Source organism: Mus musculus, chromosome 2 (assembly GCF_000001635.26).
Source record: "Mus musculus strain C57BL/6J chromosome 2, GRCm38.p6 C57BL/6J".
Classification (NCBI taxonomy): domain Eukaryota; kingdom Metazoa; phylum Chordata; class Mammalia; order Rodentia; family Muridae; genus Mus; species Mus musculus.
This window is the reverse complement of record NC_000068.7, coordinates 17,425,757-17,446,603: the sequence shown is the minus strand read 5'-3', so window position 1 is coordinate 17,446,603 and position 20,847 is coordinate 17,425,757. Positions and strand designations below refer to the sequence as shown.

The 20,847-nt window shown below is 39.4% G+C and overlaps 1 protein-coding gene across 11 annotated transcripts in view; it reads left to right on the top strand.

Moving 5' to 3' along the window:
* Positions 1–20,847, top strand: part of Nebl (nebulette) — a 392,277-nt gene that overhangs the window by 288,346 nt on the left and 83,084 nt on the right. For 9 of the 11 annotated variants that reach the window (XR_003953725.1, XR_003953726.1, NR_156124.1 and 6 more), the window contains 3 exons: positions 2,779–2,889; positions 11,624–11,725; positions 12,587–12,688. The exons of the other annotated variants lie outside the window; for them this stretch is intronic. Coding sequence is in view for 6 of the 9 variants with exons in the window: in NM_001362722.1 (NP_001349651.1) it covers positions 2,779–2,889; positions 11,624–11,725; positions 12,587–12,688 (315 nt within the window). In the remaining 3 variants the exon portion in view is untranslated. The remainder of the gene's footprint in view (positions 1–2,778; positions 2,890–11,623; positions 11,726–12,586; positions 12,689–20,847) is intronic. 11 annotated transcript variants of the gene reach the window in all.

Here is a 20,847-nt window from a genome sequence, read left to right as displayed (position 1 = left end):
TAGTTTGAAGTTAGGGAAACATTGCAAAATGGCAAATCCTTAAAAAATTGAATTTATCAGAAAACTTATAAGTGTGGCATCATTTCCACTAGCTATTTAAAGGAAGAAAATTGCTATGATAAATTAAAGTTCAGCTGCTCACAACTTGATGCAAGCTCAGTTTTTAAAGCAGTGCTTAGTAGCAGCTATAAATGAAATGACTATTTCAAAGCTGGAAGTAGCAAATTATGTATCCTCTTTAAGAAAGAGTGCTTTTTCAAATTGATTCTGGATGAGTCACTATTTTTATGATAACTCACAAAATGGTCGGCTGTGTTAGTTATGTTTATGAAGTCACGAATGTGGAATTCAGTCTAAAATGCAGAATATAGCAAGCATTCATCAAAAGAGGAGATGGGCACATGCTGGCTCTTTTCATTTAAGAGGAAAGAACAGATCTCATATAAGTTTTCGTGGTTTTATAGACTTGGCTACTCATTAAACTCTCCATTTCCTCAGAGGCACAATATAAAATGTAAGTAACTGTGATAATGGACTCTCAACCTGCATGGAGGTTTCTTGCTTACATAATTGCTGAGAATGTAAAGATGCTCAGGATAATTACAGATCTTTTTGGAGTAAACTGAGGGACACACCATAGCAAGATGATTATGCCTGGAATATATGAAGTGCTGTCTTTGATTCTTGGTAATCAACTAGATATACAAGACTGGATCCAGGAACCTTACCAGAAAGGACTAAATCAGACTTGAATATGTCAATTAAAAGAAATTTCCACACGGCTGACAAAAGGGGAATGAGATGTGTTACTATCATCTGGCAGTTGGAAGATTATAACTGAGATTTAATTACTTAATTCTCATGAAATGAAGGCAGATCATTGTAGGTACCTTAGGAAAGAGGTGGGTCAGTTGGCAATTTCATCTTGGGAGCAGCTTGGCAGTACCTAAGTTCAGCTCTTTGGTCCACTTGGACGGTGTGAAGGCTCGAAGCTAGCGAAGTTTCTCTCCTCATCCCAGAAGCTCTGAATTGTCTGATAGTTTTTCTCCCTGCATCTACAAACATTAAGCTCAGGGAACACAAGTTGTGGGTTTGATTAAAGTAGAACTTTCAACAGAGCTCATGATATTTAGAGTACAGAGTGGCCCAGGTTGAATACTCTTTGAGGAGAAGTATTCAAGAAAATTTAAATACAGAGCCAGAGAGGCCGTTGAAATGTCAAGAGCTGTACTAGAAAGCATATTAAAACAGCAAGAGTCAATGACAATTTATGAAAAATAGCCCGACCACTTTAATCCTGTTGACTGCTGTATTAACAAAGTTAAGTGGGCAGCCAGCTCTGTTTACAAACTCCTATGAGGAGTGTAGTTTTATGAGAAAGCTGAATAAACTCATTTATTCATTCATTTATTAAAAGTTTATTACATTGCTACCCTGTGTTATTTACTCTGATAAGCACAGGATATTAAAAGATGTGTAAGATATCAAAATAGCTTCCAAGGAACTCATATTGGTGACAAATTCTTCCTTAAGTTTAACTGTATTCTTTTCACTGAAAGTAGACTATTTTTTTCTTCCTGAGTACTGTCCTAGTATTTATTTTTATTGGCTTTTATTTCCTTACATCAAGCAATTAATTAAGTTCCATTAGCAAGCTTGTCATAATTCCACTCTTAGCGAATATTCAAATTGCCTTTTCTTTTCTTCCTTCCCGTTATTACTATTCCCATTCACTCCTATATTCATTTATTCATTTGTTAATTTGTTGGTCAGGTAGTCATGGATGCGGATCGATTTTCCCAGATGATATTGTGGGATTCAGTTGGGGGGCTGAACAGTTGTATGTTTCAGTATGAGTCAGAACAGTGAAGGAAATAACTAAGATGACCATAGAGGCTGAGAGCAAGGGAAGACTTCCTGTGTGACTTTCTTTAATCCCAGTATTATTGTCAGGTTTGGCTGTGTCACCCCCTGTGGCATCTTTATCGAAATCCCTTTCCAGCCCATACAGAGCAAGCCAAGAATGGTGGCAATGGACAGTACTGGGATGACATCAACCCTACTGGAGGACTAGGCTCAACCTAGCTGAGAATTATGGCTGTATGTTAAATATTCTCCCTAACTGGGGAATTGAATGAAGATACATCATCGGCCATATCACAGCAGTCAATCATTTGTGCCTGTATGAAATCAGAACCTTTCATTTAAAAGTAAATAATCCATGGCACAGGAAAGATGGCTCAGAGGGTAAGAGTGCATATGGATAGTTTTCAGAGGACTAGAGTTCTTGTCCCTATGTTCACAACTACCTAGAGTTCTAGTTCCAATGCCTCCTAGGGCGTCTGCATCCACAGAGATACACAGATGTACACATTGTTAAAAGCAATTAAAAATATGCCTTTAAAAATAAATAATTCACCTTGACACATTATTAATTCCCCTTCACTTGGTCAGTGTCACCCTCAAAAGTTAAACCTTGGCTATTTGTAAACCTGCAAGCTCTCAGTTGCTGAGGTTTGTCCCAAACCACAGCCAAGATTGAAGACGGATGAATAAAATTGAGGTTTTTAATCTTTTGTTCGAGGGCTTTTTTCCTTAGAGATAAACGGCAGGTTTTGAGTAATGAACCTAAACTGCAACACCGAGAAGGGAGTGCTATGGGTGTTATCTTGTTACAGACTCGCAGGCAAATCTAACTGTTAGCCAGAAAAACTGAGGAATTTGAAGCAAAGAGTTAACACAGCTCTAAGTGGATCTAATCCCTATGTGCGTTTAAAGGTTGCCTACAAGCAGAAGCACGAGGCTGAGAAAGGCTTCTCCGATTACACCCACATGAAGGAACCACCGGAGGTCAGACGTGCCATGGAGGTCAACAGACACCAGAGTAATGTAAGCAATTTTCTCTTCACAATTTTCTGGGGGGAAAAAACAGATTTGGGATTATTTGGTTGAGATTAAAATATTATAGCAGTTTATTCACAAGGATTTAACATTTTTATTTAAATTATTATGATGACTGTCAGTAAATCCTTGTTGAACGCCTTTACATTATGAGACATTTCAGGCATTGTAAAATTTGCTTTGAATTAGGACAAGTGTGGATACTGTGACCAGTTTGGTTATCAGCATTTACTGAACTTCCTTGATATTATGGGGAAGTTCATGGTCTCTAGTCCAGAATGGCAGGGCCACTGGATGAAAGTCCAGGTGCCATCAGTGGCCCCAGAGGAATTACAAACTCTTGTTTTGGGGGTTCCCTACTGAATTTTCTTTTGGAATGTTTATCTGGTTCAAATTATTACATGTAAGACCCAATAGATATGAGCTACCAAAGCAGGCTCCTAATGGCGTAGAAGTGGGAGCTGGGGAAAGAAGCAGATTAAAAACAATACATTCTTTCATTGGCTTTCTATGCATTTTAACCAATTACCTGCATCCTCATGGCCTAGAAGTATAATCTCTCCTGAAACTATCACAGAATTGTGAATTATCTGGGTGCCTAAAAAATCGATGAACTGTTGGTTAGGTTCTGGATACATTAGTGTCAGTACTGATTCATCCTGTCCTAGAACTTGTCCCCGGTCCCTTCTCAGAAACACTCCTGATGCTTTTGTGTCCTCTCCCACAGAATCTGCCCTACCACATGGCCCTCTCGGTGAGGTCTACATAAAACCACAAACTTTTATTTCAAAGCAAATGGTTTGTTGTGCTGACTGCATGCAGGGCCTAGTTTTATGGAGTATTTATGGTGTAGGTGTCCATCTCATCATTTTAGGGAGTAAAGAGTTATTTGGCTCATGGTTTTAGAGAAGCTGCAGTTGTGTTGGAAGGGAAGTCATGATTCTGGAGTGGCTGTATCCATGGTGGCATCAGTGTAAGGCATAGTTGTCAACATGGTCTCAGACCAGAAAGCAGAAAGATCTAGACTGGATCCAGGGACAGTTAGAACATTTAAAATCCTGCCCCAACTCAACTACCTCTGTTGGTCAGGCCACATCCCCTCAAAGCTTCATAGTTTTCCAAGTAATGCCCAGACTGGTCACCAAGCATTTAAAGCAGAGTCTGTGGGGGACCCTTCAGGCTAAAGCACTATAGCAGTTTCTGTGCAGGGTGTATACAACTATGACATTAATTTGCATCAGGTCAGTTTCAAGTTAAAATCAGAGTGAGGCTTGACATTATGCCCCCACACACCAACACCAAAGCATTCTCATGGATGCCTTAGTGCTGGTGGGAGGTGAAGAAGCTAAGTATCTGAAGTTGTCCGCAGGGCTATTATTTTAAGGGCAAGGTTTGCAAGTATTGTTTGCTTATAGAGGGGCCTATAATGTTCATAACTACCACTTATCCAGCTCAGCCACATACCAGGCACTGTGCCAAGACTGGTCATTTCCAGTTCTTGGAAATGTGGTATCATGTCCCATTTTATAGACAGATGAAATCACACCAAAGGAGTCAAACTCTTAATTCTCCCTTTTCTATTACCCCACTGCCTCCCTTCAAAGACCACTGACGATTAATGGAAATTTTACACAAGAATTAAAAGGATGGAGTGATGCAAGTTGTTATCTGAATTCAGGTGTTCTTCAGGAAAGAAGAACTCAGATCTTGGAGTTCCCACTGTTTGACTCTGAAGCAGCCTTGAACTGGAATGGGAAACTGAAAATTATACAGTGGGATGGTGTGCTCAGGTTGTGGCTGGTGTTTCATGGATCCACAGATCCCTGTGTATCTATCTCAGTTGCTCACTGAGACTCAAATACTGACGTTCCTTATCCTAAGACTCAGGTTTATCATCTTACCTCTCTTTTCCTTCAAAAGGTCTGTGATTGAGGGATCGAGGAACTAGAGCATAAAGCCCTTTCCTCCTCCATTCAATACTGTGTGCTTATGGGAGAAGGATGTGTTTACATACATTCCTCTGGCGACTTGGCTCAACCTTTTCTTGCAAAGGTTGTACATATAATAGGATTTAGAAACTGTTTAAGACTATTTACTCAGATTTAAAGAGAAAATGATATTTGTATTCCACCTTGAGGTAGTTTATATTCTTCCCAAGTCAAGCCTCATAGAATAATACATTTGCTGTCCTTACAGTATGAAATGTAGTGCAGGTCTTGGAAACAACACAGAAAGGGAGATCTAGGACGTACACTTTCTGCTTCAGTTTCAGGACATAAAATATTATCTCCCAGGAAACTTCAGCCCAGAGAACTGTGATACAGAATTTTCTAGTAGAATTTAGCAGCACTGCTCTTTTGCAATGGACAATATCACTTTTCTGTTTGGACATAAGTGACTCAACATAGAATAGAAGCTGGGGGCTAGGGAGATTTCACTATGGGTAAAGGCACATGGCAAACTTATCGACTTGAGTTAGATCTCTGAAACCCATGTGGTAGAAAAAAGAGAGCTTGTGTCTGATCTCTAAATGCACTATGGCTTAAGTGCACAGGTGCACACACACATACACATACACACATACATCCCATGGTAATAAGAAAGATAAATAAAGTGAATGAGCTTATTCTATATATAGTGAAAGTTAACTTGTTATCTTTTGTATATTCACAAAACTCAAGTCAGCTTTCTACGATCTGTTGGCTGGGAGACTGGGTATTGGTACTCTGGAGTCTCTGTTGCTGCTCCTGTTCTGACCCTACCTATTCTTAGGATGCTCTTCAATGATCCAAAAGAGAGTGATTTCTTTTTTCAGTTTTTCTTTCTAAGTATTTATGAATAAACAAAAGACTCAAACAGTCTAACAAGATTTTCACCTTCAAATAAGCAGAAGCTCTAAGGAGAACAGAAGTATTTGGAGTTGATAGTGGTAACCTCTTGTATAACTGAAAATTTTAGTGAGTGGTCACAGGAGGGCAAAAGCCACAGCTCTTGTGATGGTATCCATTGGTGCTCACAGTAGAAAAGGAGTTTGGCTTTGGACGTTGGTGAAAATGTTTGCTTTGTCAAATGACATGGATGACCCTGGACAAGTTACTTATGCAAAGAGCAGGCTTTTGTATCTGTCATGTGGAGAGGCAAGCAATAGTCTTTACTTCTAAGGGTTCACTCAAGTTTTAAATGAGACTACATCTTTAAAGAGCTCCCAAGAGGTGTTTTGTTTCATGAAATAGTGGACCTATCTGGCCTTCCTCCAGCTTGGAGGGAAATTTGAGAATTTAGGGTGATATGACAGTTAACTAGAACCAATAAAAAGAAGTCCAGTTGTTCAAAGGATCAAATCACTATGAAATAAATACGAAAAGGATATCAGGTTGGAGAAGCAAATTGAAAAAAGTCCCCAAACCCTTCTCTTGTTAATACTGCCATCAAAAAATTATTCCACCCGACCTATCTAAATCCTTTCATATTTTAACAGATGTGCCCCTGGCATATTTTTCTAATAGAATTAGAGAAACTGGAGGTATTTTTTCACCAATGATTTTCCCCAAAACTTATGCTTGCAATGAAAACCCCAGTTCTGCTATTGCTTCTCACCAACCTTGCATAGACAGGAACCAGCCAGTCATTGTGCCATAAGCCAAGTGCATCACAAGTAGCCATTTTTTAGTTTTATAGGTTGTGGTATGACTGGAATGGTCAGCTTTCCTAAGTTTGTATTCTAATCAGTTCAGTGGGATTAAAAAGTGTTCAGACTTGATGGTTTTTTCTAAGCATGGCATGTGCACTTTCTTAAGATTAATGAAAACTTATCAGCAGTTAAGTTTCTGATCCCTTCAGAAAGTGAAAAAGCTTGTAGACAATTCAGCGAAATGATACTAAGACAATGATTATGGCTTTCTGAGGTTCCCCATGGGGCTCATGATAACAGCGTTTCAGGATTTAGCATCAAAAGTAGTATTTGGTTCATCTCTCAGAAAGAGTCACTAGAATGACTTCTCTCTCTCTCTCTCTCTCTCTCTCTCTCTCTCTCTCTCTCTCTCTCTCTCTCTCTCTCTCTCTCTCTGCAGAAGACTGTGGCCTGATGAGATTGAATTGTGAAAAAGAAAATGTTTATCAACTGTCTAATAATGTAATAGTGATAGACTGTTCTAGATGGAACTCTGGGGTTTATTCCATCAGTTAGGAACTTGAAGGTTTTTTTCCCTGTTTGTTGTATAGCTATACCTTTAATTATATTCAAAGCAGTTATATCCTGTCATAGAAAACAGTATGTAACTGAGAGCAAAGAAGTGCTTTCTGGAGGCTGTGGTTTAGCTAGTGGTACCTTGCTAGTATGAAAGAAGTCCTGAATTTAGTCTGCAGTGCTTACAAATAAGCAATCCTAGTCTATAAGCCAGTTTGAGGTGCCTAGAAAGGCAGTCTGATAGCAGTGTTTTAACGGTTATAAAAGGTTTCTTTTAGAGCATTACACTTTGACCTGCCTCCCTTGTAGTCCTCTGTAGCCTCTACTCCCCTCCTTTTTCTTCCACCAACCTAAGAAGCCTTCTTTCTTGGTTTCTCTGGTTTTGCCTCACCAAGAACTATTTGGTTCCTCACTAGAGTGTCTGAGTGACTGGTTGTGACCATTTGGATTTGTTGCCCGTTCATCTACCTGCTTGCACAATGCTTGGCATCATCTGTCAGAGCCTTTCATTCCTCTCCAAGTGCATTGCTTTCCCTCCAAGGACTGTCTGTGGAGACTTTACTTTTGATCAGTTTATGAATTCCCCAACCAAGGAGCGTCGCATGACCATTATATAATCCTGAAGAGCTTGATGAGAACTCCTGCGTCGTGTCTGCCTGTCTTTGGAGACCAAAGCATCCATTTTCTTTCTCCTTTCTAAATCCTGTGTGCATTCCATTTATCAGCTTATTCTAATCCATACCTAAAAAGGGAAGGGGATCCTGAAGGATATGGTTCCATCTCTAGGAGTGTTGATACAGCCCAATTAAGTCTAGACAGTTTTAACAGGGATAGGATGGGCATTTAAAGAATTAAATGCACATAAACTATTTAGCACAGCATGCAACACACTGAACACATTACATGAATGAAGAAACCCACCAAGGATTTGGCCGGTGTGCAGAAGAAGCAGAAATACTGAAAGGAGAGAATACACAGGGACTGAGAAACCACAGAATTACATAAGCATGAGGCCAGGGCAGCTGAATGTGGTGAAACAGGGTCCAATCTGGAACCAGATGGTTGGTGGGATCAACTGCTTTCCTGGAGATCATAAAGAATGGGTATGATTCTGCAGAAAACCATGATCAATGTCTCTAGAGTTAGAGATGAAAATCCATCTCTGTGTACCTCAAGTAAAAATGGAGTTCATGGGTTTATATACAGTCTCACAGTGGTATCCATGTGAGTGTGGACTTAGGATTTTTGTACATATAGAAACCCATGGATCATCATATATTACACATATGAGCATACATTATTATATAGGCATATTATGTGTACTGATACATTATTATTAAGTACATATTATATTAAGCATATATTATTAGGTATTAATAACTATTATCTGCTTATGAGTTTATATATGTGCTCCCATATTTTAAGCCACATCTAGATTATGCAGAGCACCTGATACAGTGTTTAAGTGCTAGGTTAATAGTGGTTGCATTTTGTTTTTGCAAATGTTCTTAATCTACAGTTGAATCCAAGGTACAAAATGCATGGTTGTAATTATAGTTGGAGGCCCTGCTATTTATTGGAAGCTTCTTCCTTCAGGCAAGATGGATACAAACCCCCTTACATTCTCATAAAAAGCTCTCTTTAGCCCCATAGTTTGGCTCTGTTCAGTCCTGTCCAGTGTCAATTCTGACTAACAGTGTCTGTGAGGACTCAGAGTCAACCGTTGTGTCCACCGGAAGCTATCTTTATAGCAGCTGATCCTAGAGGAAAGAGTGACGCTACTTTATCCCGATTGTCCAGGGCCTTTGGATGCCTAGTCCTGGTTAGGTCCTTATGATTTCTAAGTGGGCTTGCCACTTGTCTGGCTAGCCTGGATATAGGAAGGTCCTGCTGCATCACTGAAGATAATTAGTAGTGAATGGGAAGCAGTTTCCAAATGACAGATACTAGGAGGCTGGGACCATGATGCAATCAGGAAAGCGCTTGTCTCCCAGTGACAAAGACCAGTATTTGGACACCCAGAACTCAAAGAGAAAACAAGCATAATGGCATATATCTGTAATCCTAGCAACAGCAAGGTGGGAGGTAGAAACAGGGTGATATGACCAATAAACAAAACCCAGTCTGGTCCATGTGGTGAAGTCATGCCAATGAGAAAAACTGTCTAGAATAAAAAGTAGAAAGTACCTAAAGACTGACACTTGAGGTTGTTCTCTGACCACCATATCCACCCCCCCCCCCAACACACGTAATACACGCAGGAGGTCATGCTGCCATTCTGCACAGGGTCAGTTATCCTAACAGAGAGTATGATGGAGTACTTGCAACCTGAGAGTGTCCGGAATGGCAGCCTCCTTTATTGTGACATTTCCCCCATCACTGTTGCCTTAGAAGAAGGTGAACCAGATCCTGCGCTTTTCCCCTGCGTGGCTCCGTGGTGTCCTCCTGTTTGAATGTGCAGCTCATGTCAATCTTAATATTTGTTTTGAGTCACATATGCTGGCCTCTAATTTGCAATTTACATGGATGATGGGGCCCTATTCAGAATCCCGCTCCTGCAGCCTTTGTGCGGTTCACCTCACACCATGCAGTCATTAGGCGGAACAGCATATAATTAGGTAACCCATGTAAAGCTGTGGTTTCTGAAAGGTTGCAGTTCTTTTCAAAAAGTGTGGGTTTCCATCTTTCCTCCCATTCTTCTCTAGACAAAAAGCCATTTCCCTCCTGGTGGCTCGCACATGGATGTTGTAACTTAAAGGCAGTTAGTCTTGGAGGTAGATAATAATTTGGTTTGTTTTTACCTGAGGACTGGGTTTTATTTACACAGCTTGTGTTTAACCCAGTGTAGACAGGAACTGAGTTGCTGTCATTTGTAGAGGACTGTATTACTCTTTGTAGCCAATGAAATTGCCCTGTTTAAAGAGTCCTGATCCTTTAAAAATCTACCTCACAAAATAACTCAGTTTTCAGTTAAATTTTATATTTCTTTTACTACTTTGTGCAAAACTTACCTAGGATTGCTGGTGAAGGCAACGCTTATGAAATCTAAGCGTCAAAGGAAACAGATACTTGCTATGAAATTGTACCAATTGTACCGAAGCTGTCTTCATTTGTCAGACAGGTTCATGATAGTAAATGTAGTTTTTAAAAAGAGTCACGGTGTGAAGACTCCCACAAGCTCATGAAAGATTAAGCAGAAGCATCGCATTTCACTGAAACGAAGTCACACAGTGCATTGGAGACCCACTGAAGTATTAATGTCGCAATGTGTTTACTCCTGCTTATTGCCACTGACGCAAGCGGGAAAAGCAGTGGGGACTTCTTTAAACTCAGAAAAGTGAAAGGAAAAACAAACAAACAAACAGACAAACAAGTATGTCCATGCCACCAACCCTGGGTCATCGTGATCAGATAGGAATTCCTTAGAATCAGATTCTCAGGGCCCACTTACCAAGATTCTACAACAGAAGACTAAGTGGAGCCCAGCGATGTAAACATATTAATGAGTGGGCCATATGGTGCCATTACTGAAACTTTGCTGGCAACATTAGGAATGTGTTCCTTTGTGCGGGTGTCTTGTGGTTCATATGTCTGTATTCTCTCCCTCTATGTTCTGAAAAAATATAGATTTAAAATTCATATACTTTACATCATAACTGTAGCAGAATATATTCTACTGGACAATTCAGTCGCCTCTAATAGAACTGTATCTGATAGCTGGGACTGGGACTTATGACACTTGTCATGGCACAGAGAAGCAGAGGGATGAGGAGATGTTGGCCATCAGGCACTGTATTAGTCCTGTTCTGCTCTTTCAACCCATTCATCAGTCTAGGTAGTGGAAAGAAGCCGAATGATCTAAAGTACTTTACACTTATTAGCACTTATCTGGTTTGCTCTTTAAATGTCTACTTCTCACCCTGAGACTGATTTATGACTAATATACATTCAGAGGGACACGATTCCTTAATACAGTTTTTCTTTGGTAGAATTAGACCATTAGTAATGACTTAATCTACTAGGAGATAAGTATCCCCTAGGCACAGACATCTGAGGCATTCAGCTGAAAAGGAAGAGGAAGGGGTAGCAGCCAGAGTAGAGAACGGGGCTACCTAGTTGCACCATCTGTCATCCCCACGGGAGCAATAATATGCATTTGTGTGTCCAGAATTGTCCTGCATCCCTGGATGGGTGGATGGATGAATACTGGCTGAGAGGACAAGCAAACACACTTAAGCACAAAGATTACTCAGTGTTATACAGAGAAATCCTTTCAGATTGACTGCGCCCTATTTTTGTTCTTCTATTCAAGAGTATATATCTATTTTAGACACATTGATGGGCATGGGATGATATAAAGGGGGTTAATATCAGAGGAAATGAATGATCTGCACAAAAGACATGAAGAAAGTAACCTTAGTTCAGTGTGTTCTCAAAGCGAGCATGGCAAGGATAAATGATTCTATCGGAGTGAAGGTAGCTAAATGAAATGACTTAAGTTATACTTTTTCCAATTGAAACTGTCTCTTTCATCAGATTTCTTACAGAAAAGATATGCAAGGCACCCACACGTATACAGCGGAGCTGGACAGACCGGATATCAAGAAGGCAACTCAGATCTCCAAGATCATAAGCGATGTAATTTCTCTCTCTTAATCTTGTGCAAATCTGATTTCTCTTTATTTTGGAGGGAGATGGAGCACAGCGTTCATAGTTGGAAGGCTAATTCATTTGAATTAAGGACATCTCAATTTTGTCCTGAGTGACCCATTTGAATATGCAGATTGTTAGGGATGTGCGTGAATTGCCCGTGTTCAGCCTGACTATGCCTAGTCTTAGCGTATTTTTAGAGGCACACACACTATTGGGTATATGATCGCATTCAGATGTCTCAGCTTGGAAGCCAGACTTGTCAGTCTCCTGATCCTGATTATTCTCTCAGCTTACTCCCATCCAGGGAGCTCCGCTTGGCCTCTTCCCATCTGTTGCTGGTGATTTGCCGATTCCTTTCCCCCTAGCACTTACTTCTGCACACTGCCTGCATGCCATGGCTATGACTTGTCTTCTCCGGGACACTTTTCCAAGTTAATGCCATTTTGCTTGAGCATATCAAACATCCTGGTTAAAGTTAATGGAATAACATAAGTCCACGTCCCTTAAACCTAAAAACAAAACTAATTCAACTGCTTGGTAACCAAGTGTCTGTTTTCATGGACAAAATGATAAATGCTATCTGAATAAAGAAAATAGAGTCTTAACTTTCCAGAAAAGCTCTTAGGGTCTTTAGAGATAAGTATAAAGATGATGATGGCTGGCTACATAGGTTAAAATACAAAATTGTTTTACTACTAAAAATAAATTCCTGCTTTAGCAGTCACTATTTTAGTATTTGGTATTTAGTGTAAAGTATTTTTAATGGGCTAAAGGACTATTATATTTTGATTAATGTTAATGTAATGTAAAGTAGGAATATTAAAATTTTCTCATTCTTCACTTAAGGCAGAATACAAGAAAGGGCAAGGCATAGTGAATAAAGAACCTTCTGTAATTGGAAGACCAGATTTTGAACATGCTGTGGGAGCTTCTAAACTTTCTAGTCAGGTAAGACTTGAGCATGATAATCATTCAATGGCTTTATTCATAGGTTTTATTTCAAGGAGCATATAAAATATTTCATCTTAGATAATATCTTTAACTGCAAGAATAAACCAAGGTAATGTTTCTGAAGCTACTTCAGCCAGTGTTCCAATAATTGTAAATTTGAGCAGAAAAAAGTCCAATTCTTAGATCAAAGTGCAGACTTCTCTCCAGGCTCACAGCTGAACCTGTTTCATTGTGTTTGGCCATGCTGTATTTCTAGAGATCAGCAAAAGCCAATACCAAAAGTTGTACTTTTATGCCTGTATATACAAAATAAACACACATACAATTTGAACTTATTAATAAAGTATTAATAAAGTATTTATTAATAAAGTATTTTCTCAATTTAAAAACATTTTTAAAGTCCATAAATTCTTGAAATCTGATTTCAGAATATAAGACCTGAAGAGTCTTCAAACCTGGAAGGTAAATGGCTTGAGAGTTTAACAGGTTAAAGTTTCAATTTTCCCAGAATTATATAAATGCCATCCAATTACAGTGAGAATCCAAAAGACTTTTAAGAGTTGGCCTGAAATCATTTCAAAGTTTCTGTGGACAGGAGTTGCCTGAAAGAATCTTTAACAGCGTGAGGCTGCAGATCAGTGACAGGGAAATACCAGAAAACCATTTGAATAAGTCAGTTTATATTGAGAGCTAAAACATTCAATAGGATAGAATAGGCATGCCTGAAATAGATTCTAGTATGTCTAAGAATTTAACATATGGCAAAAGTGTTGATTCAAGTCAGTGGGGGAAAGATAGGACCGTTAATAAATGGTGCTAATTGTGGTAAATGAAAACTATATCGGCTTCTTTAGTCCTATACAAAAGTGAAGCTAGATTTACAATACAAATGCAAGCCAAGTGTGATGGTACAACCTCTAAGTCCAGCACTCAGGAGGATAAGTCAGAAGGGTGCAGGCTCAGCTTGTTCTACAGAAGGAGACCCCATTCTCCAAGCCAAGCCAAGCCCAAACCAAATAGACCAATACCACCCAGAAAACCAGCAGACAGGAACAAAATAATTAAAATACTAAAAAGAAAATGCAGGAGTCACTATATGGCACACAGGGTTTGTATTTTAACAAGACCAGAGGTTCTAATGGATAATAAGACACAATGATTACACAAACATTAAAATCACTGCTGCACTTCGTGACCCATGCTTGTAATTTCAACACTCGAGAGGCTGAGGCAGGAGGACTGTGAATTGAAGGTCAGACCAGACTACATACTGAGACCCTGTCTCAAAACCTCAGGTAAGTAAGGAAACATGGAAGCTTACTCAGAGATGAAGGTGTTAGAGTCAATAATGATGACAACAAACTGATGTTTTTAAAAATACATTTATAGTTTTTGATTTTGGAAAAGAATCCATCTCATATTATACTTCAAAATGGAGCAATATAAATAGATAAAGGTCTAAAATATAACTGAAAAATATAAGATAAATCCTAAGTCTAGAAAGACATACTGGGGCTCTTGGTTTGAGATTCTTGGTATTCAAGATCACCATAATGCTATTTCTTCCAAAATTAATTTTAATGACTCTATGTAATCCCACTTCAAATGCAAAGTCTTCCTTTTCAAAAATAAGGATCAAATTAAATAACTGAAAAAAATCAAACAACTTTGCAATTTATTCAGAGAAAAAATGAAAATAGCTTTTTGAATAGTAAAAAGAGCAGCAGTCATTTCAAAATATTTGAAAATATGCTATATAATATATATAAAATAATAATTTTTTGCCATGAGATCTTTTTTAAAAAGTTATTTTTACTGAGTATGTATATATGTATGCTTGAGTGTGTACCCATGTGTAAAGAAGCCCATGAAGGTCACAGGATGATAGTAGATAACATGTGGCTGGAGTCATAGGTGGTTGTGATCTACCATGTAAGTATGAGGAATAAAACATCGGTCCCCTGAAAGAGCAACAAATGCTCTTCATTGCTGAGAGATCTCTCCAGCATCCTCATATGTTCTTTAAGGTGGAAACAGAAATGACTAACAGCAAAGCAGAAAAAGTGAGAAATGAGGTGAATATGATTCTACAGAGAGGAAAGATAGATAAATGGCCAGTAACCTTGTGAGAATATGTTCAAATTTATTAGTAGAAAAAAGAAATGCCAATAGAATGTAAGTGAAATGTCACTCGTATCCACCAGCATTCTGTCGCTTTCTTGTGTGGGGAAGAAGGACATGTCGTTAGAAAGGTTTTGTGTAGGAGGTAGTTTTGAATTGGGCTTGATTTAATGGGAGAGAAGTCTGCTCAAGAAGAAAGCCCCAAATAAAGGCAGGAAGGTGACTGAGGACAGGAGTGGGGCCTCGGATCAATGGGATATCAGTTATGGCTATAAAAAGGAATTTAGGAGGACTTTTAATGAGCAAAGGATCAGTGTTGTATTAATTTTGCCTATATGGCATTGTTTGGGGAATAGAATGAAAATAATATGTTCCTTTTATATAACAAATTAATGTACTTTTGCAACTTGGCACAAATCCAGATATACCTGGCAAGAAGGACTCTCAACTGAGGACATGCCTCTATCCAGTTGGCTAGTGGGCATGACTGTGGGGGTATCTTTCTGATTGCTGCTTGGTGTAGGAGGGCCCAGTCCTCTGTGGGTGGCATTGTCCCTGGGCAGGTTGGTCTGGTCTGTATAGAAGAGGCAGTGAAAGAAGCCAGAAGAAGCTTTGCAAGTTTTCATCCTTCATCATTATCTACTTCAGTTTATGCCCTCATTTCCCTCAGAGACGGACAGTTCCCCACACGTTATTGATATAATAAACCCCTTTCTTCCCCAGTTACTTTTGATCATGGTTTTTTTTAGCAGCAACCGTTCATTTTGCTGTCTTAATGATCTGAAATTCAATAGCATTGCATGAATTCATAATCTACCACCACCATCACCATACACCCAACTCTTCGTCCTCTAAGCTAAACTCTGTAGTTGTTGAACAATGACTCCCAACCCAACTGTTCTAGGGATGATATGCTCTATCATAAAAGTGATAAAAAGAGAAAAGTATTCCCATATGTTACTACAGGGTGTGTGTGTGTGAGTGTGTCTTTTAAAAGAACATATCATTACCATTTCAGCTGTGGTCACTCCATTCAACTACTACTTACAGGTGTGAAATAAGTCATCACAGAAATTCGATGTGAAATGGCTTGTGCAGACATTGCTCTTGGCAGATTAAGATGTCAGCACTGCAGGAAAGGTTGGCCTCTGACAGAGATGAAAGTCCCATGGGCCAGCAGGGAGTGGTTGCAAGACTCACACGGGAAATGATCTACCTGCCAGATATCCCCGGAGCTATAGTGGAAGAGGGAGGCAGAGAGAAGGGATGTGTAGGAGAGGTTCAGCAATACAACTGTGACTTGTGCTAATTGTTTTATGGTTTGCCAGGCACTTTCAATTAGGAAAAAATATCTGTGTCTTGGAAGGCTTCTAAGGCATGTGAGACTGAGGCTTGGACAACACTCTTAGGAGAGGCCTAAGATATCTATTGAAGCCCTGGGCATCCCTAATAATTCCTACTAAGAAGGCAAGAGAGGTTGGACTTGCTTTGGGTACATGGGTAGGTGCCATGGAGCACATGTATAGGTTAGAGAACAAATTACATAATGTGGACCCAGGGATCAAACTCAGGCCATTATAGCTTGGAGGCTACAACCCTACCCTACTGAGCCGTTTCGCCAGTTTCCTCCATTTGTTACATTCTCATTCTTTGCAGTGCATGGCACTTTCCCATCAGCCACAGAGCAGATTGTACAGAGGCAGTGTGGTCCCTTTCAGTGCCTAGAAAACTGGACTGTGGAGCGATACTCTTGAGCTACACTGTTGGTTCTATTGCTTGTTTGCTGAGTGACCTTGGACATGGTGCTTTGTTTCTTTATTTATATAAGGTTGATTTGACAGCAGTTGCAGCTATTAGTTAGAGTTATTACAAGTGCACTGTTAAAATTGTGACCTGGCCCACAGATCACACGATTCCATAAGAATCATTTTGAATAGATACTTGGAGCATTTTTCTCATTTACTTTTCTTTTAGACAATTTCACATACAGGGCAGAGTGAGGGCAGGAACTTGGACTCTAGGCTTAGCTTCACTCCATCCAATACTCCCTGTGAGTCCTTCGAATAAAACCTCCATCTGAGTATTTATTTTCACATTTCAAATTCAGCCCACAAGAGTCTTACCATTTGATTCCTCCTTGGGCTTTTAGAAATATATTTTTTTCAATCTCAAATTATATAGCTACTGAGTGACCAGATGCTTAAACAGGTTGCAGTCTACAAGTTTTCTGTACCCATCAGCTTTACTTTGCCATTGGTCTTATAGTCTGTAAGTTTCTCAAAGGGGAAAGGTGGGCATGAGGGTGAACAGGAGTCCTAGAATAGCTTGTTTAATGTGTGTTCTCGAGTGCATCAACCTGAAACAAAGGCCAGAGTGTAGTTTCCTATTGTCACCAGTAACTTTGAAGATTATACACCTTGCTCCTAAGCCAATAGCAAAGGCACAGACGTACACTAGTTAGAAATGGTTTAGGAATTCAGTAAGCAGGGAAAAGAGGTAAAGTGGGTGTGTGAGTGAAGGCAAAGGCAAGGCAGTGTGCTACTGTGTAGTGGCCAGGCATGCGTGGTGGAAGTGTCAGACAGCAGACTATGAGTGGGAGAGAGACGTTTTGCCTGTACACTGAGAGCTCCGTGGGATTTTACTCAGGCCAGGCAACAGAAGCATGATCTAAACTATTCTTATACTAAATTGAACAATTATTTGGACCTTATAGATATAAGCTTTTCCTTTTAATTTCTTTAAGATCTACATTTACATGCATGTGCATGACCATGCATGTACATGTGTACATGTGCATGTGTGTGCCTGTGCATGTGCACGAGTGCATGTGAGTGCAGGTGCCAGAGGAGGCCAGACCTGTAAGTAGAGTTCGAGGTGTTTGTAAGTCATCTAACATAGTTGCTGGAAACCAAACTCTAGTCCTTGGCATGAGCAGGACTCACTCTTAAACTGAACCATTTCTCCAAGCCCAACTTTCTTTTTGAAAATTGGGAAGATACATACTATTATGTTATAGTTGTTTAAAAATTAATAAAGTAAAATTTCATGTGCCAAGACAGGAATATTAGTTTCTGTGCAACTCAAATGTAAGTGGATTGTCAAAACCATTAACTTAAAAGTTCTAAATGAGGATAATTGGTTGCTATGTTCTTATATCAGCTGAATTTAATATTTGGAATTTGTCGGCAGGGTGAAAGGATTAAATCCTTGGTCTAGTTTTATACAACAGTGAAACGTTATAGTATAATAATTAATGTTTATTGCAAAATAATATTTGTTGTATTGATAAGAATGAGCTTAAAACTTAAGAGATCCAATATGGATTGCTGGAAAATGTAGTAATAAATAGTGTCCTTGAGCTGAAGAAGGTATTAATTGGCTTGGAGAGGCTCCCGTTCTCCCTTCCTGGCAAGCACACATTCTGCCAATCTTCTGACACTGCCAAGCATAAGCTTAAATGTCATATCCCAAGTTGCCAATGTGAATGGATCTCTCTGTTCATTTCTGGATAATTCGTGATGTGGTACGTGTGAGTGTGTGTGTGTGTGTGTGTATGTGTGTGTGCGTGTGTGTGTGTGTGTGTCTGTGTGTGTGTTAAAAATTGACTTGAGTGACTTAGATCAGGGCTTTTAGGGTCATAAAATAAAATAAAATAGGCTGTTGATGAATATGTGGATGGCTTTAACAAAATTTCTTTGGATTCTTAACATTTGATACAAAGGCAGGATGATATTATCTTGTAAAGAAAATAAGGACACGTAAATCTCTGGGTTTACCCCCAGACCGAAAATAAAAAGGAAAACAAAATGAGTGAGGAAAGAAGGTAGGAAGGTAGGAAGAGAGGGATGGAGGGAAAGAGAAAAGAGAAGGGCACAGGTGGCATTCTATGTGAAATTCAACCTAAATTCTGATTGTTTCTTTGGCAAGTTTTATATAAAACTGTAATATATGTGTGTGTGTGTGTGTGTGTATATATATATATATGTGTGTGTGTGTGTGTGTGTGTGTGTATCACCTGTAGTTCAGTTTTAGCAAAGATTGGAAAGAATGGATATTTTTAGATACTTGGTATGTTGTTTTCAGTGATAATTAAGGTCCACTCCTCAAACTTTCCATGTTCCCCTAACCTTTGATTCAGCTATGCTGAAGAAATGATTCTCTCTCCTTGCTGACTTTGCGGAGCCTAAGCATAAGTGTTACTGCAGGGAGCCAGGCACTGAGTGCTGAAAACTCATGTGTCCCATGTCCTGGTTGCATTGCTCTGTTTAGAGGCATTTAGAGAATTAGTTTAAATTCTGTCTTCATAGTTGAGCAGACACAGTGGGGACTCCCTAAAGTCTAGTTATGGTCAAAATTCTTTAGAAAATAGTTAGGAGTTTGATTTTACATAATTGTTCTATTTATTTATTAGAAAGTGATGGGTGTCAGAGCTCTATGTGTACCATTCATAATGTAAATGAAGTCACTTTATGACTTACTTATAGAACTTCATTTACTTCTAAAACAATGGACCTAGGTAAAAGGAGTCACATTTTATCTCAATATTAACACTTCTCTCTCCCTTTCCCCGATGGTCTTAAAACTGGCAGGTATATGCTTTGTTCCATGCTTGGATAAGCAAAGACATCCAAGGCTTCACAGGGATGTCTTGGGAGATGTGAGTGTGAATAGGGAAGCAGACAGTGAACTGTGGATTGAAAACGGAGCAGAATGTTGAACATGTCTGTTGCGTTAGTGAGGGAGACAGCCGGAAGGTGAGAGACTTGACCCATACCAGCCATATTTGATTCTCTTTATTCATGTATGTGCAATACTTAGAGAAGGCATGAGGCAAGATCATATCAGTGTTTGGTTAATGTATTTTTGTATAATTATTTAATGTAAGTTAATTTTCGATAGAAACTCTTATGTTTGGTTTCCTGCACATCTTTTTACACCACATCACTCAGACAACCAAAGATTAGAAGGAAACTAAGCTTACAGCACTTTTTCTCATTTTTACATTCAATATAATTATCTGAATCTTATGGGCAGGAGATTGATAATTATTCCTCAGAAATATGTATGTTCTTAGAAGAGAAAACCTCCAGTTTTAGTTCTCACGCCAGCCTACACACTGTCTTTACATCTGGTGCAATTGTGCTGACAGCCTCTAGTCTACACACACAGTAGGAAGTGGGCTGTGGTGGTTCTGGTTAATTCTCAACTTGACAGGGTCTAGAATCACGTGTGAGATGAGTCTCTGGGCATGCCTGTGTGAGAATTTTCGGTTATGTTACTTGATGTTGGAGAGACCCATCATGATTGTGGCTTAAGACCAGTCTCTGAGCAGAGGTTCTAGGACTGTATAAAATGGAGAAAGCCAATCAAGCTACAGGCTTTATTCTTTGCTCTCTGCTGGTGTCCCTTGGATGATACCTGAGTAGCTGTCTCTAGTGCTGCCTCTGTGGACTGTAACTTGAAACTGTGAGCCAAAATAAATTCCTTCTCCACTTCCTTGCTTTGGTTGCTGGTGTAGTTCATCTTAGTAACAGAGAACACTCAGACAGGTTCTCTGGGGGCAGAAGTTGAAGAACCTTTCTTTCTTATGGAACTGAGACACACATTGGCTGAGGTGAGAGGATAGGGTTTGACATTTGGTGCCAATCAGCACAGTACAGCCTGTCTGTTGGTTAGAGTTTCACAGCTCCGGCCCAAGAACAGTCCCTGTAAAGTGACTGAGCACAAGGAGGTTTGGCTTGGACAGGGGAAAGTGGACGTGGACGTGGACATAGATATGAATGTGTGAACATGGCTGAATAGGAAAGATCCCTAAGTGAGGCTGATGAAAGTAGTGAAGAAAATCTAAACATTTCCTATGTCTGCGCTCATCTCTGATCTCAGAATGCAAAATAATAATTGAGAAAAATCATCTTCCCATTATAGTAATTCTTTATTATTTAAAATGAATGTGTCTGGCAGCATGAATATCAGGACATTATTTTCAAGTTGAACACACAGAAGATAGTTCTTCTGTGCTGTTTTCCCACCAAAAC